General features: G+C 34.5%; 2 protein-coding genes across 2 annotated transcripts; both read left to right on the top strand.

Moving 5' to 3' along the window:
* Window positions 1-833: 833 nt before the first annotated feature.
* Window positions 834-5,627, top strand: tmed2 (transmembrane p24 trafficking protein 2). The gene is made up of 4 exons (XM_058788521.1): window positions 834-1,145; window positions 2,386-2,578; window positions 3,865-3,972; window positions 4,639-5,627. The coding sequence occupies exons 1-4, from the start codon at window positions 966-968 to the stop codon at window positions 4,761-4,763; spliced, it is 606 nt and encodes a 201-aa protein (XP_058644504.1). The 5' UTR covers window positions 834-965; the 3' UTR covers window positions 4,764-5,627.
* A 325-nt stretch (window positions 5,628-5,952) lies between these two features.
* Window positions 5,953-13,861, top strand: ddx55 (DEAD (Asp-Glu-Ala-Asp) box polypeptide 55). Its single transcript, XM_058788519.1, has 14 exons — window positions 5,953-6,256; window positions 6,344-6,394; window positions 7,246-7,332; window positions 7,445-7,536; window positions 7,608-7,670; window positions 7,749-7,898; window positions 8,890-9,079; window positions 9,319-9,401; window positions 10,290-10,421; window positions 10,502-10,594; window positions 11,695-11,809; window positions 11,951-12,119; window positions 12,202-12,488; window positions 13,452-13,861. The coding sequence occupies exons 1-14, from the start codon at window positions 6,149-6,151 to the stop codon at window positions 13,623-13,625; spliced, it is 1,794 nt and encodes a 597-aa protein (XP_058644502.1). The 5' UTR covers window positions 5,953-6,148; the 3' UTR covers window positions 13,626-13,861.
* Window positions 13,862-14,318: the final 457 nt, after the last annotated feature.

Below are 14,318 nucleotides of genomic sequence, written 5' to 3'. Positions count from 1 at the left end.
AGCGTCTGCTAAATGACTAAATGTAAATGTAATGAATGTGTAAGAAGTGTAGACTATTTTAGGCTGATAATGCTGTTACTGGCAAACCATAAAAAACCCTAAAAAGTCATAAAAACATAAAAGTACAAGTGCCGACCATAAAACGGTCTGTATAGTGAATATAACAGAATAAATATAATAAATGTTGTTATGTAAAATAGTTTTAAACATATCAACTAAAAGGACATTTGTTATTGCAACATTCTGAACACGTAATCAAATACAACCATAAAAACAACAATCACTGCAAATCAAATACTGAGATAAACATACTGCAATAATATTAACAGAAGAGAACAAAAAAATATACAATTAGGGTATATGAATCAATTAAAGGATATATGCAATATTTTACAGTCTTTTTGTTTTGCTATTTCTTGTAAAATAATGAAGGTAGACATATATTTCCTTTTTTTTCCCTTTGTGAATAAACAGTTCTCTCTATACAATACGTAGGCTACATTTGTAATAATATTAAATTAATTTATTATATTTAATTCATATAAATAAATACATTTTAACCACCATTATCAAAGAGAAATAAACTTTTCCTCTGAGTTGCATTTTGTTTGTGTCCTTTTTAACAAAAAAGCCAAATCGCTCCGAAATAATTTGTATAAATATAATAAAATAAATAGTTTAGGTGCTTATAAATACACAAGTCAAGTCAATGTCTTTATCTGTCTGTTTTGCAGGTTGACCAATCAGTCAGCGGTCTGACATGTCAACTGTTCCGCTCGTTTTTTTGCAAACGCGAACTACGTCCAGCGTTGTGGGCTTTTTGTCCCTTCAGGCGACTCGTCTAAATCTTGACGTGGCATCATCAGTAGCGCAGCTAGCGCTTAACAGTCTCCGCCTTTATCGGTCAAGTGCGGCGTAAAGTCTCTTCTATGGTTTTTATCCACCATTAATAAAGCGCACCAAACATGTTTACGTTCTCGGAACTCGTCGTGCTCCTCGGCGCGCTGTCTTACACGGCGAGCGGCTATTTTGTGAGCATAGACGCTCACGCGGAGGAGTGTTTCTATGAGCGCGTGAACTCGGGCACCAAAATGGGCCTGATGTTTGAGGTCGCCGAGGGAGGATTTCTGGACATCGACGTGGAGGTGGGCGTCAAAATACACTTATTGTATTAATAAATGTCATTAATAATAAACAATAACCCATAAACAGGCGCTGTAGGAAGTTTGCAGGTGTCTATGTCTGCTCGCACCAGATGGTGGATGAAACCGGAAGTGAATTGCTGGCTGTTAGTGATTATTAATGCTTACATACTAGATTATGTATAGTCTTAATGTAAGGCATTGTGTGTATTGATAACGTTTAGAAGGGTCAAGGTGAAAGTTAGAGTACTCTGGCTTTGTTTGGTCTCACTTTGCTTCCACCAGATGGTTGTTAAAAACAAGTACTGTGGTATTATCATGATTTTTTTTTTTGGGTCCTGGTACCATTTGTAGCCCAAAGGTTTGCTTAGTACTTTAGATATTCTTAAAGTGCTATGTATTCAGTGGTGGCCAAAATGATTAGAACACTAGTATTTTCACCAGCTGTAAATGGTTTAAAGTCAGTTATTTCTATCTTTTGCTGTAGTGTGTCAATAGGAATATTTTTGTCTGACAGCAGCCAGTGCTCCACACAGAGATCTGATCATCATCCAGTCTGTCTGGAGAAACATGAAGAAACGGAACAAACTGAGACAGACTAAATCCAGAAGAACTGTGGCAACGTCTCCAAGACGCTTCAAGAAACCTACCTGCAAAGCTGCAGTACTGTTAAAAGTTTTAGGCACTTGTGTAAAAATGCTGTAAAATGAGGATGCAGTCATAAAGAGAGTTTCTATATCAATTAATTTCTGTTAAATAAATGAAATCAACATTTGGTGTGAGCATCTTTTGTGTTTAAAGCAGCTTTTGCCCTCAGGTTGCTTTGCAGGTAGGTTTCTTGAAGCGTCTTGGAGACGTTACCACAGTTCTTCTGGATTTAGTCTGTCTCAGTTTGTTCTGTTTCTTCATGTTACTCCAGACAGACCGGATGATGATCAGATCAGATCTCTGTGTGGAGCACTGGCTGCTGTCAGACGAAAATCTCACTGGATTATTACAATTAATGGCAAAATCAACGTTTGAAATGTAACCCGATATTTCCTACTGACACACTACAGCAAAAGATACAAATAACTGACTTTAATCCATTTACAGCTGGTGAAAATACTAGTGTTCTAATCATTTTGGCCACCCTTGTATATGCTCACACACATGGATATTAACTATTAATAGTGTTTATTTGTGGGTTTTTGTGAAGTTGTGAGCACCTGTCAATACCTCATGTATTGTTTGTCCTGAACAGATAACAGGTCCGGACGGGAAGCAGATCTATAAAGGAGACCGTGAGTCCAGTGGCAAGTATTCTGTAGCCGCCCATATGGATGGAACCTACAAGTTCTGCTTCAGCAACAAGATGTCCACCATGACCCCTAAGATTGTGATGTTCACCATCGACATCGGCGAGGCACCCAAAGGACAGGATATGGAGACTGAGGGTGAGCGCATGAACTGATGCAGGGGTTTCTGGGAAGGTGGTTTCTCGTAGTGTCCTCTCTTTTGCTCCATATGGCAGAGTTCTCACGGTCATGAAAAACCTGAGAGCTTTCAGGCAACTGGAAAAGTCATGGAAAATAAAATATTTGTGGAAATTTCTATAATGAATATCAGGATTTCTGCCTAGTTCTATAATATTTCAGTTGCCTTGAAATTTATTTCTATAGGCCTATATCAGGGTTTTTATAGTTGACAAAAAACATAATAAAACAAGTAACTGAATCTCAAATACAAATCATTTTAGCTAGTTATTTCTGTTTATTTAGTGTAATATGACTAAAAACAAATTATATAGATATTTATAAAAACAAAACTAATTAAAAAATAATTTAACAATTACAAAAACTCAAAATTCAATAATTAGATTGTTGTTGCATTTGCATGCTGAATATGCAGAAATATTTGCAATGATGTAATCATTGAGTACATTTTAAGTTATTTCCAGCTCATCAGTAACTAAAACCGACATGAAAATGAACAAACTACATAGACATTAATTTTTTTTTAAACGAAAGTGAAAAATACAAAAATAAAATTCAATAAATCAAAATAATTGGGAGCTATAATTGTATCTAAATTCTAAAATGACTTTTTAAATTATTTTTATATTTAATTATTATGAATTTTTTTTTTTTTTTTTAAGTGCTTATTCATTCCTAAAATTGACTTAACATGGGTGTTTTTTTTTTTTTTCTTCTAACGTGGCTTTCTTCCCTATTCAGGAGGTGGTGACAGCTGGGATGGTAGGAATAGACTGTACAGTAGATCATTTTAACATCTGTTGAGTTTTAAACTTAAATCTAACAGCATCTGCACTTGCATTCGCACCTGTGTGTATAAAGACAGTGTGACCAATGAGCTGAATGTTTCACTGACTGATGAGCTCATAAAACTGCTGTTGAACCCTAAAGAGAGTACGGAGTGGATTTTGTTTTACAGAGATAACATGAGTGGTTGTGTTATCATAGAAGAGGTTTATTTGAAGTTCTCATTGCCTGTTTTGCATTAACTGAAGGCCATTCTGCTATTTATCTTTTATGCTCTATACATAAGGGTTTTTATTAATGTAACAGCTGTTTATGACCTGTAAACTCTTGCATGTGTACATGTCTTCACAGTTGGTACCAAACATTTATACTGTTGTTTGTAAAAATTGGAGGCATTGTATTTGCATGCTGCATGCACGTTGATACAATCATCGAGTAAATTGCTATTAATTTATTTCCAGCTCATCAGAATAAGTTGGAGGAGATGATCAATGAGTTGGCGGTTGCCATGACGGCGGTCAAACATGAGCAGGAATACATGGAGGTCCGAGAGAGAATACACCGCGCAAGTAAGACATCCTCACTAATCACGTGACCACAGTTGTTGTTGTTAAGCAATCATTATTTTGCAGGGTTTTGAACCCAGCAAAAATATGCATGTTTAAATGCCATATATTATTATTATTATTATAATGACCTGACATGAACCCAGTATATTTTTATAGTCTTAGAATTATTATTATTATTTTAGTGTTGATGTTACATGAACATATATATATAATATAATATTATTCATGTTTTAAAGGCCTTTTAATAGTAGTAGTAATAAGTTATTATTATTATTATTTTGACATGACATTAACCCAGCTTTAATATTTTGGCATGTCATGAATCTAGCTATAATATGCATGTTTAAATGGCCTGTAAATTATTTTGTTTTCATTTTGACATGAATAACTAAATGATTGAAAAAACTGAATAATGGCATGAATAATATATATTTTTTTCTTTTTATAAATATTCATTTTTTATTTTGACATGATGTGAACCCAGCAAAAATATATTTGTTAAAATGGCCATTCATTCGTTTATTTATTTATTGAACACATTTGTATGTTTAAATGGACTTTGGAATTATTTATAAAAAAAATTTTTTTTACCATTTTATTTATTTATTGATCTATTTTAACTTGTGTATATTAAACTTGCTGTCTAATTTTGTCTCTGTCCTCTAGTCAATGACAACACGAACAGCAGGGTGGTGCTATGGTCCTTCTTTGAGGCTCTGGTGCTGGTGGCCATGACCCTCGGACAGATTTACTACCTGAAGAGATTCTTTGAAGTGCGGAGAGTCGTATAAAATCCTGTCTGTTCTACAACATAAACACATCGAGTCCAAGATTTACCAGTTTTACGAATTGGATGTCTAATTCAACAGAGATGGGAGGAACTTGGTTGTTTGCTAGTCCACCAGTCTGTGTTTTGGTTTTTATTTGCCCCAGTTGTAGTTCTCTTCATTGTTTTTGGTAAAGGGTGCGATTTTTGAATTGTTAATTCATTGAGTTTGTTTTAGCCCGACTTGATTTTGAACAGTCATCTTTATATATATATATAAATAATTTTTATTTTTTTTGGCTTGGTGTTTCTTCTCCACTACTGTTACGATTGCACATTACAATGAGTATGAAGTAAAGGTGATGATGTGGTGTTGCCCCAATACAAGAACATGGTTTAGGATTGTATGGAAATAGCATGATGTAATTAAATCATAACATGAACAATGTTGTGAGTGAATGGGAAGTCGATGGTTGCTGATGTAAGTGTCAGGAAATGTCACTGCGAGCACATTTCATGTCATTTTCACTGCTCATTATCACATTTAGTTATGCCAACAACAACCTCCATGGCACATATTTAAACCTGACGCTGGTGAAGCGGTAAAATGACTGCTTAGTTACTTTTGCAGATTTTCTGGTGTGTTTTTTAAATGTTTAGGCAGGGTAGGCCCAATTTCTTTTCTTTCTCTATCTCCAGTCTCTTCACACAGGAAGTACTTCATGTAGTTTTGTACCATTTTTGTTGTTTAAACCAACTCTTACATTAAAGAAAATGCGAAATAATTTGGCTAAGAGTACTGGTGAACTGATGATAAAACTGTAAACCTCAGAAGTTCAATGAATATGTGTGTCAAATATGGATTTGATTTAATAAACATGAAACATGTTCTTAAAATGTCTCCTTTTTATGGTCTGTGTAGATTTGGATGGAAACTCACAAGCAAAAACAAACCTGATATTCTGTCCATTTCACAGCAAAATTTATGTCTTACTGCCATGTCTGTGATATTTGTTTTTTGTTTATATAATTGATTCGTGTATAAATGATTGTCGAAGCCGCTGCATGTTGTCACGTGGTAGCTGTAACTTTTCTCAGCGCTGATGAGGATGGACCAATCGTAGTCTGCGGCGGTGTTCCGTTTGTAGGTCAGACACAAATAGATGATTTATTTAACCGACTAAGCTTCTTATTACATAAAGGTGCCAGATAAGACAAATATTCTGAGTTTTGAATGAGTTTTCCGAGCTCTCACTAAACGCCCCCCGGAGGAAGACCGGAGTCCTACAGAAGTGATACGGAACGTTTGTATCAGTCGCTTGTTTCCCGTTCGGAGAGTATTGCGTGTAGCACACATCTTCTCCTCATGTGTTTACTTTTATGGATCAGATTCATCTAACTTCATAAACTATGGAAAACATTACCGATGGAAAATGGGAGAGTTTGCCCGTGAAATTGCATGACAGCATATTACAGACTCTTAGGGAGCTGAAATTTACATATACGACTCCTGTTCAGGTATAAACATTCAGAACGACTGTACTCGCATGTTTCTTATCGTATTATTTACATTGAAATAACTCTTTTTTTTCTTCTCGATTTCAGTCTGCTTGCATCCCTCTTTTTATGAGTAATAAAGATGTGGCTGCTGAAGCGGTGAGTATTTGAATATGTGTTTATTTTTATCATAATGTGACAGCTGTTTGATATTATTTCATATTTGTTTTTGAAAGAAGAGCGTTATGCTCCTCAGAGCTGCATTTATTTGATCGTAAAAACAGTAAAATATTATTATAATTTAAAATAACTTTTCATTTTGAGTAAATTGAATTTTAATTTATTCCGGTGAGCATCATTACTCTAGTCTTCAGTGTCACATGATCCTTCAGAAATCATTCTAATATGCTGATTTGCAGCTCAAGAAACATTTATGATTATTATTAATGTTGCAAACAGCTTTTGCTGCTTCATATTTGTCAAAACCGTAATACACAACCTGTCAAGAGTTTGGGATCAATATGGTTAAAATAAAGAAACTAATACTTTTATTCAGTAAGGAGGCGTTAAATTGATTAAAAATGACAGTAAAGACATTTATAATGTTACAAAAATGCTGTTGATTAAATATGTTCATCAAAAAAATGCATCACAGTTTACACAAAAATATTAAGCTGCAGTTTTTAATATTGATAATAAAAAGAACCGTTATTAATAATTGAGCACCAAATCAGGATATCAGAATGATTCCTGAATTCACTGAAGACTGGAGTAATGAGATGCTAAAGATGCTTAAATCATATCCAAATAGAAAACTTTTATTTTAAGATTAAAGATTAAAAAATTACCATTTTTAAAATATTACTTTATTTTTGATTAAATGAATGCATATTTGGTGAGCGTAAAGCTGTGTTAAAGAAAGTCATTAAGTTATTAAGACTTCCTTCAAAAACATCTGAATTATTCTGAACTTTTGTAAGTGTATATCATAATATTTAATGTGATTCCAGGTGACTGGCAGCGGGAAAACCTTGGCATTTGTGATTCCTGCATTGGAAATTCTCCTAAAGCGAGAAGAGAAGTTAAAAAAGATGCAGGTCTGTATTAGATGATGAATTTGACATTTCAGTAACACTGTCTTTTTATTCATCGGATGCTTGTGTTGCATCTGTGTAATTCATTTTGATTTCTATTGTGATGTATTGTCAGGTCGGTGCATTGATCATAACACCCACTCGAGAGCTGGCACTGCAGATCAGCGAGGTGATCGGACGATTTCTGCAGGGGTTTCCTCAGTTTAGGTGAGAATAAAACATCTACTCCATCTGATGGAGTAAAGCTTGTAAATCTAACAATGTGTGTCTGTTTTTAGCCAGATTCTTTTAATTGGCGGAAGCAACCCTATTGAGGATGTAGAGAAGTGTAAGACTCAGGGGTGAGTGTATGGACTGCTCTTTTCTAAAACTAAATCTGGAATAAAATAAGCAAATACAATGTTATGTGTGATTCGTAGAGCCAATATCATAATTGCAACCCCTGGGCGATTGGAGGACATGTTCAGGAGGAAGGCTGATGGGCTTGATTTGGCCACCGCTGTGAAGTCTCTGGATGTTCTTGTCCTGGATGAGGCAGACAGATTACTGGACATGGGCTTTGAAGCCAGGTAATGATCTCATATCATCTGCCAGAAAACATCCAAAATAACATTGCTTGGCAGCTTAACCACACTTTCTCTCGAGTCTGTATCACTTTTGTTATAATATGCATTGGGTGTTTTAATAAGATGCTGTATAATTAGCATACACACACACCAAATAATTCTCTGTATATAGGCATCTAGTAGTTATAGTTATAGATAGCACTAATCTACCTCCATTCACTGGATTTCAAATACATTTGCTCTGTTTTTAATTTAAATACTGAAAAATATTATAAAAATATGTTTTTAATATTTGTTTAATTTAATAAAAATATATGTAGATGAGTTTGTTTGTTCATGGGAACAGATTTGGAGAAATGTAGCATTGCAATCACTTGCTCACCAAGTCCTCTGCAGTGAATGGGTGCCGTCAGAATGAGAGTCCAAACAGCTGATAAAAACATCACAATAAAACACACCACTCCAGTCCAGCAATTAATGTCAGGTGAAGTGAAAGCTGCGTGTTTGTAAGAAACAAATCCATCGTGAAGACGTTTTTTAACTTTGCTTCCTGCTAAAATATCCAGTCTATAATCCATAATATTTCTTTCTCCAGTAAAAAAAAAAGCATCCTCTGTTCTCCTCTCACATCAAAACTCACCCACACATTTGTTTAGAACTGCTTTGGCTTGTTAACAGTGCTTTATCTGTGCAGATTTCTCTCCTGAATCAGACAAGATGACTTTTCAATGTAGAATACTATGCAAAATTATGGATGATGTTAAAATGTCTTGATGGATTTGTTTCTTAGAAACATGCAGCTGTCACTTCACAAGACATTAACTGATGGACTGGAGTGGTGTGGATTATTGTGTTGTTTTTATCAGCTGTTTGGACTCTCATTCTGACGGCACCCATTCACTGCAGAGGACCACCAGGATCACAAGTGTGACCCCAAAGATGAGAATAACAGTGAATTGTGGAGCTAATGCAGATTTTTTCTTCGCCTCTGCAGTTTAAACACTATTCTGGGTTATTTACCCAAGCAGCGGCGCACAGGGCTTTTCTCTGCCACACAGACGCAAGAGCTGGAGAAGTTGGTGAGGGCTGGTCTGCGCAACCCTGTGCGAATCACAGTGAAGGAGAAAGGTGTGGCGGCCTCAAGCGTGCAGAAAACACCAGCCAGACTCAGCAATTATTACACAGTGAGTCATCTAGAGCCGTCTGTATCCAGCAGGGACTCATTCACTAATGCACAAGCATGCATTTTCATGGGGCGTTTCAGAAATTGTAACTGCTCTGTTAATTATGACATGAAATAAGTATTGGCTGCGTTTATACCTTTAATTCGCATTCCTTTCTCATTATGAACAAGTTGGGTTGGCCAAACTTGTCTGAACTAATTCCCAATTACTTATCTTAACGTTTGCTCTATTATGTGCAGATATGTCGAGCAGAGGAGAAGTTCAACTCTTTAGTGGCGTTTCTCAGGCAGCACAAACACGAGAAGCAGCTTGTGTTCTTCAGGTTTGTTAGACTGATTGCCACATACATTAAGTTTGGAATCATTAATATTCTTTTTAATGTTTTTGAAAAGTCGTCTCTTCTGCTCCCCAAGGCTGCATTTATTTGATCAAAATACAGTAAAGACATTAACGTTGTGAAATATTATTACAATTTAAAATAGCTGTTTTATATTTAAAAATATACAGTAAAATGTCATTTATTCTTGTGATCAAAGCTGAATTTCCAGCATCATTACTCCAGACTTCAGTGTCACATGATCTTCCAGAAATCATTCTAATATACTGAATATGCTGCTCAAGAAACATTTATTATTATTATCAGTGTTGAAAACATTTTTCACCATTCCTTTGATGAATAGAAAGTTTAAAAGATTTAAAAAAAAATATTTTGTAACAAATGTCAAACAAATTTAATGTCAATTCAATGCATCCTTGCCTGAATAAAAGTATCTTTATTTTTTTAAAGACTGATGTACCCCATATTTTTGAACGCTTTTTTAAAAATGTTGATTATGAGAACTGTTTCTTGAGCAGTAAAACAGAATATTCGTATGATTTCTGAAGGATCATGTGACACCGAAAACTGGAGTAATTATGCTGAAAATTCAGCTTTGATCACCAGAATAAATGACATTTGAACATGTATTCAAATAGAAAACAGCTATTGTCAACTGTAATAATATTTCACAATATTGCTGTATCAGATACTCATAATCATGTATTTGCTATATCAAATACAAGCAGCCTTGGTGAGCAGAAGAGACATCTTACAAAAAATTAATTATTCCAAATATTTGGTCAGCAGTGTAAATCTTTTGATACACACTAAATGTAATGTAATTAATATTGTTCAGCCATCTTAACATCATCATATTCTCTGTATCCACAGCACCTGTGCCTGTGTGGAGTACTTCGGTAAAGCCCTGGAAGTCTTGATCAAGAATGTCAGCATCCACTGCATCCACGGGAAGATGAAGCATAAACGAAACAAGATCTTTGCAGATTTCCGGGCGCTGAAGAGGTAATGTAGTGTGATGCCTTTCTAGCTATTTACAGAGAGGAAGTTAGAGACCAAGAATAATGCATTATGGATGTGTGCAGTGGGATTCTCGTGTGCACAGACGTCATGGCCAGAGGCATCGACATACCAGAAGTGAACTGGGTGCTTCAGTACGACCCACCAAGCAGTGCAAGGTAACCAGGACATTCATGAACACGCATGAGCTCAAAAGTATGTACTTTTGAGTCTTTACTACATTCACAAAAGCTTGGAATGGTTTATTACATGATTTATTTTATGCTTTGATTAGTGCTTGTAGAGTCAGCTGACATCCAGTTAGTGGTTTGTCATGCACCACTATATTGCTCATACCTAATGAATTGAACAAACCCCCTAACATTAAATATTAAACTTAAGCATGTTTATTTAATTATTGGTTCATTTAGATAGAGACAGTACACAAAACATGATTCCAGCCAAAAAAAAAGCTGATAAAATATGCATCGTACATCGAAAGTATATACAGAGTATAGTATATGCTAATTCACAGGAACCTAAAATTTTTTTTTTAAAACTGCACCAACCCTACATTACTAATATAACACACATACATAATTACACATAATATATATATATATATATATATATATATATATATATATATATATATATTTTAAGGTCACTCTCACCCTGACAACATATAGATAGAGGAAATACTAAAATTAATTAAAATAAATTAGATATGCATATAGCTCTAGTTTATTTTAAACCTGCTCTTAAACATAATTACAAAATGCCTAATGTCATGTACTGCTTTTATTTAAATCGGTAACATTGAAGGTCAAAACTTCTCAATTGGTTTACATAGCAAAGCATTTTCTAAGTAACAACGCTTTGTTTTAATCAATGCATTTCAAAGCATTGTTATTGTTAACTAAAGCTATTAAAAATAATTTTCAGTAATTGATATAAAGCTCAAATAAATAAAAATATGAATATTTGTTACAAAATTTACATTGAAATAAAAAGGTTTAAAGTGAAATGACTAAAACTGAAATAAAAATAAATTAAAGTTATATAAAAATACTAAATAAAAAAACTAAAATGACAAGCACATTAAATTACTAAAGTTGCATTGAAAATATAAAAATAAAAGCTAATTAAAATATGAACAAATACTATAAGTGTATAAAAAATAACTCTGAAATGAAACTGTTTAAAGGTGACATACTATTTGCATGCTTTGTGCATATATTACTAATTTTCTCATCAAATGTAATACTCCTTCCATTAGTTCCTTTGTGCATCGGTGTGGACGAACTGCACGAATTGGAAACCAGGGCAACGCACTCGTCTTTCTTCTGCCAATGGAAGAGTCATATGTGAATTTCTTGTCCATTAATCAAAAGGTAAGTGAGAGAGAAACTTCATTTCATATATAAATTATCAGATGGAGTGTCTAGCTTTTATAAATAGGGTACAATATTTTGTATTCTGTATGTTTGAGTTTAAGGTGGTAAAGTAGTGTTTGTACTTGTGTTTTCCCACAGTGTCCTCTTCAGACGTATCCTCCAGTGAAAGACGTGGTTGATGTTCTGCCTAAACTGAAGGCGATGGCTTTAGGTGACAGAGCGATGTTTGAGAAGGGCATAAAAGCCTTTGTGTCGTTTGTGCAGGCGTACGCCAAACACGAGTGTAGTCTGATATTTCGCATTAAAGGTTAGTGACATTGCTTTAAACCTTTCATAAGATACTTAACCAAGATAATTCACCTGATTAAAATGACATACACCTTGTCCAGACCTGGATTTTGCTGCTCTGGCGCGTGGCTTTGCTCTCCTCCGTTTGCCCAAAATGCCTGAGCTGAGAGGAAAGACCTTCCCGAACTTCAAACAGGAGGCCATCGACACAGACACCATCCGCTTTAAAGATAAAAACAGGGAAAAACTGAGACGAAAAAGGCTGGCGGAGCTGAAAGAAAGAGAAAGGCCATTGAAGAAGAACTTCATCAAGAACAAATCCTGGTCGAAGCAGAAGAACAAGAAGGATAAAAAGAAAAAGAAGGCTGCCAAAAGAAAACTGGATGAGGTATGTTACTCATTTTTTGTTTGTGTTAAAGAAATAGTTCACCCAAAAATGAACATTTGCTGAAAATGTTCTCACTCTCAAACCATCCAAGATGAAGATGAGTTTTTCTTCATCGGATTTGGCTATATGTAGCGTTACATCACTTGCTCACCAATGGATCCTCTGCAGTGAATGGGTGCTGTCAGAATGAGAGTCCAAACAGCTGATAAAAACATCACAATAATCCACAAGTCCACCACTACACCACTCCAGTCCATCAGTTAATGTCTTGTGAAGTGAAAAGCTGCATGTTTGTAAGAAACAAATCCATCATTAAGACGGATTTAACTTTAAACTGTCACTTCTGGCCAAAATATGAGTCCATAATAACGCTTCCTCCATCTCCTGTTGTCCTCTCACATCAAAATCCCCACACATATTTGTTTAGAACTGCTTTGGCTTGTTAACAGTCCTTGATCTGTGCATATTTCTCTCCTGATTCAGACAAGATGACTTCTTTACTGTAAAAAGCAATATTATGGATAGAGGTCTTTTGGCCAGAAACAATGGTTTGAAGTTAAAAATGCCTTAATGGAGGATTTGTTTTTTACAAACATGCACTGTAGAGGTGTGGATTACTTGTGGATTATTGTGATGTTTTTATCAGCTGTTTGGACTCTCATTCTGACGGCACCCATTCACTGCAGAAGGAATCCATTGGTGAGTGATGTGATGCGATGCTACATTTTTCCAAATCTGTTCTCATGAACAAACAAACTGAGCTACATCTTGGATGGTCTGAGGGTGAGAAGTTTTTAGAATCGTTTTGGGTAAACTATTCCTTTACAATCCAAAAACTCCTTGTTTTTATACATATACTTTCTATATTTAGTAAAAATATGCAATATGTATAACAATAGAAAACTCTGTAAACAGCTGTAAATGTAGCGAATTGGTCTCAGTGCTATATTTGTGTGGTCACAGGAATCAGATGTTGATGACGAAGATTTAAACGAGCTTTTAACTGACACGCGTGTGCTGAAGAAACTCAAGAAAGGAAAGATCAGTGAAGAGGACTTCGACAAGCACATGAGTTCAGCGGGCAGCTCACATCCCAAACAAGCAGAGGCAAACAGTTCTGATGGAGACGGAGAGTGAACTGTCATTTCTGTGACTTTATGCACATAGATTGACTGTCATTTGACTTAAATATGCAAATATGCTGTATCAGCAGTGTCATTTTCATTCGGGTTGTCTGTGTACTGTACAAGGAGGATGCATTCTTAACTAATACGCTTCTGTATTAATTATCAACCATCTACATCAATGTCCAAATATGATAAATAAACATTTCTATTGGAAAAGTAAGTGTTTTCAAGGCAAGGGTCTCTCTTCAAAATATATGATCTATTTCTATAAATATATAATCTATATATTTCCTGTTAACAATAGTGCATATGTAAAATACATAGAAACGTCCATAACAAAATCTTAATTGTGTGTCGTTTCATTTGGCCTACATACAAAAAGAAAATAAATAGTTTCTTTCATTTTACTGTGAAAAACTAATATTATAAATCAGTCAAATATTATTTGGAAATTTGATTATTATATAATTAAGTTAATTGTTACATTTTCTACTGGTATCACTGTACTGGTAGATTCAATATTTATTAATTTATTATTTATTTAGTAATTTATTTTCTTATTTTAATCTAATTTTATTTATTTATTGTTTTACTCAATTTTTGTTTTATGTAATTTTATTTTTAAAATGTTTATTCTTTTTTTTTTTTTTTTTGTATATTGTAATCTATATTTAAACAAAATATTTTATTTGTCTGTTTATTT

This window comes from Onychostoma macrolepis, chromosome 10 (genome assembly GCF_012432095.1).
Source record: "Onychostoma macrolepis isolate SWU-2019 chromosome 10, ASM1243209v1, whole genome shotgun sequence".
Lineage (NCBI taxonomy): Eukaryota > Metazoa > Chordata > Actinopteri > Cypriniformes > Cyprinidae > Onychostoma > Onychostoma macrolepis.
This window is presented reverse-complemented; position numbering and strand designations above follow the sequence as displayed.

Bases quoted from the DNA above. Each gene is read 5' to 3' on its own strand.
- tmed2 (XM_058788521.1), top strand. From the start codon at position 966: ATGTTTACGTTCTCGGAACTCGTCGTGCTCCTCGGCGCGCTGTCTTAC. The intron at 2,579-3,864 runs GTGAGCGCATGA...ATTTATTTCCAG, and splicing joins ACAGGATATGGAGACTGAGG to CTCATCAGAATAAGTTGGAG. The intron at 3,973-4,638 runs GTAAGACATCCT...TCTGTCCTCTAG, and splicing joins AGAGAGAATACACCGCGCAA to TCAATGACAACACGAACAGC.
- ddx55 (XM_058788519.1), top strand. From the start codon at position 6,149: ATGGAAAACATTACCGATGGAAAATGGGAGAGTTTGCCCGTGAAATTG. The intron at 9,402-10,289 runs GTTTGTTAGACT...CTGTATCCACAG, and splicing joins AAGCAGCTTGTGTTCTTCAG to CACCTGTGCCTGTGTGGAGT. The intron at 12,120-12,201 runs GTTAGTGACATT...CACCTTGTCCAG, and splicing joins TCTGATATTTCGCATTAAAG to ACCTGGATTTTGCTGCTCTG.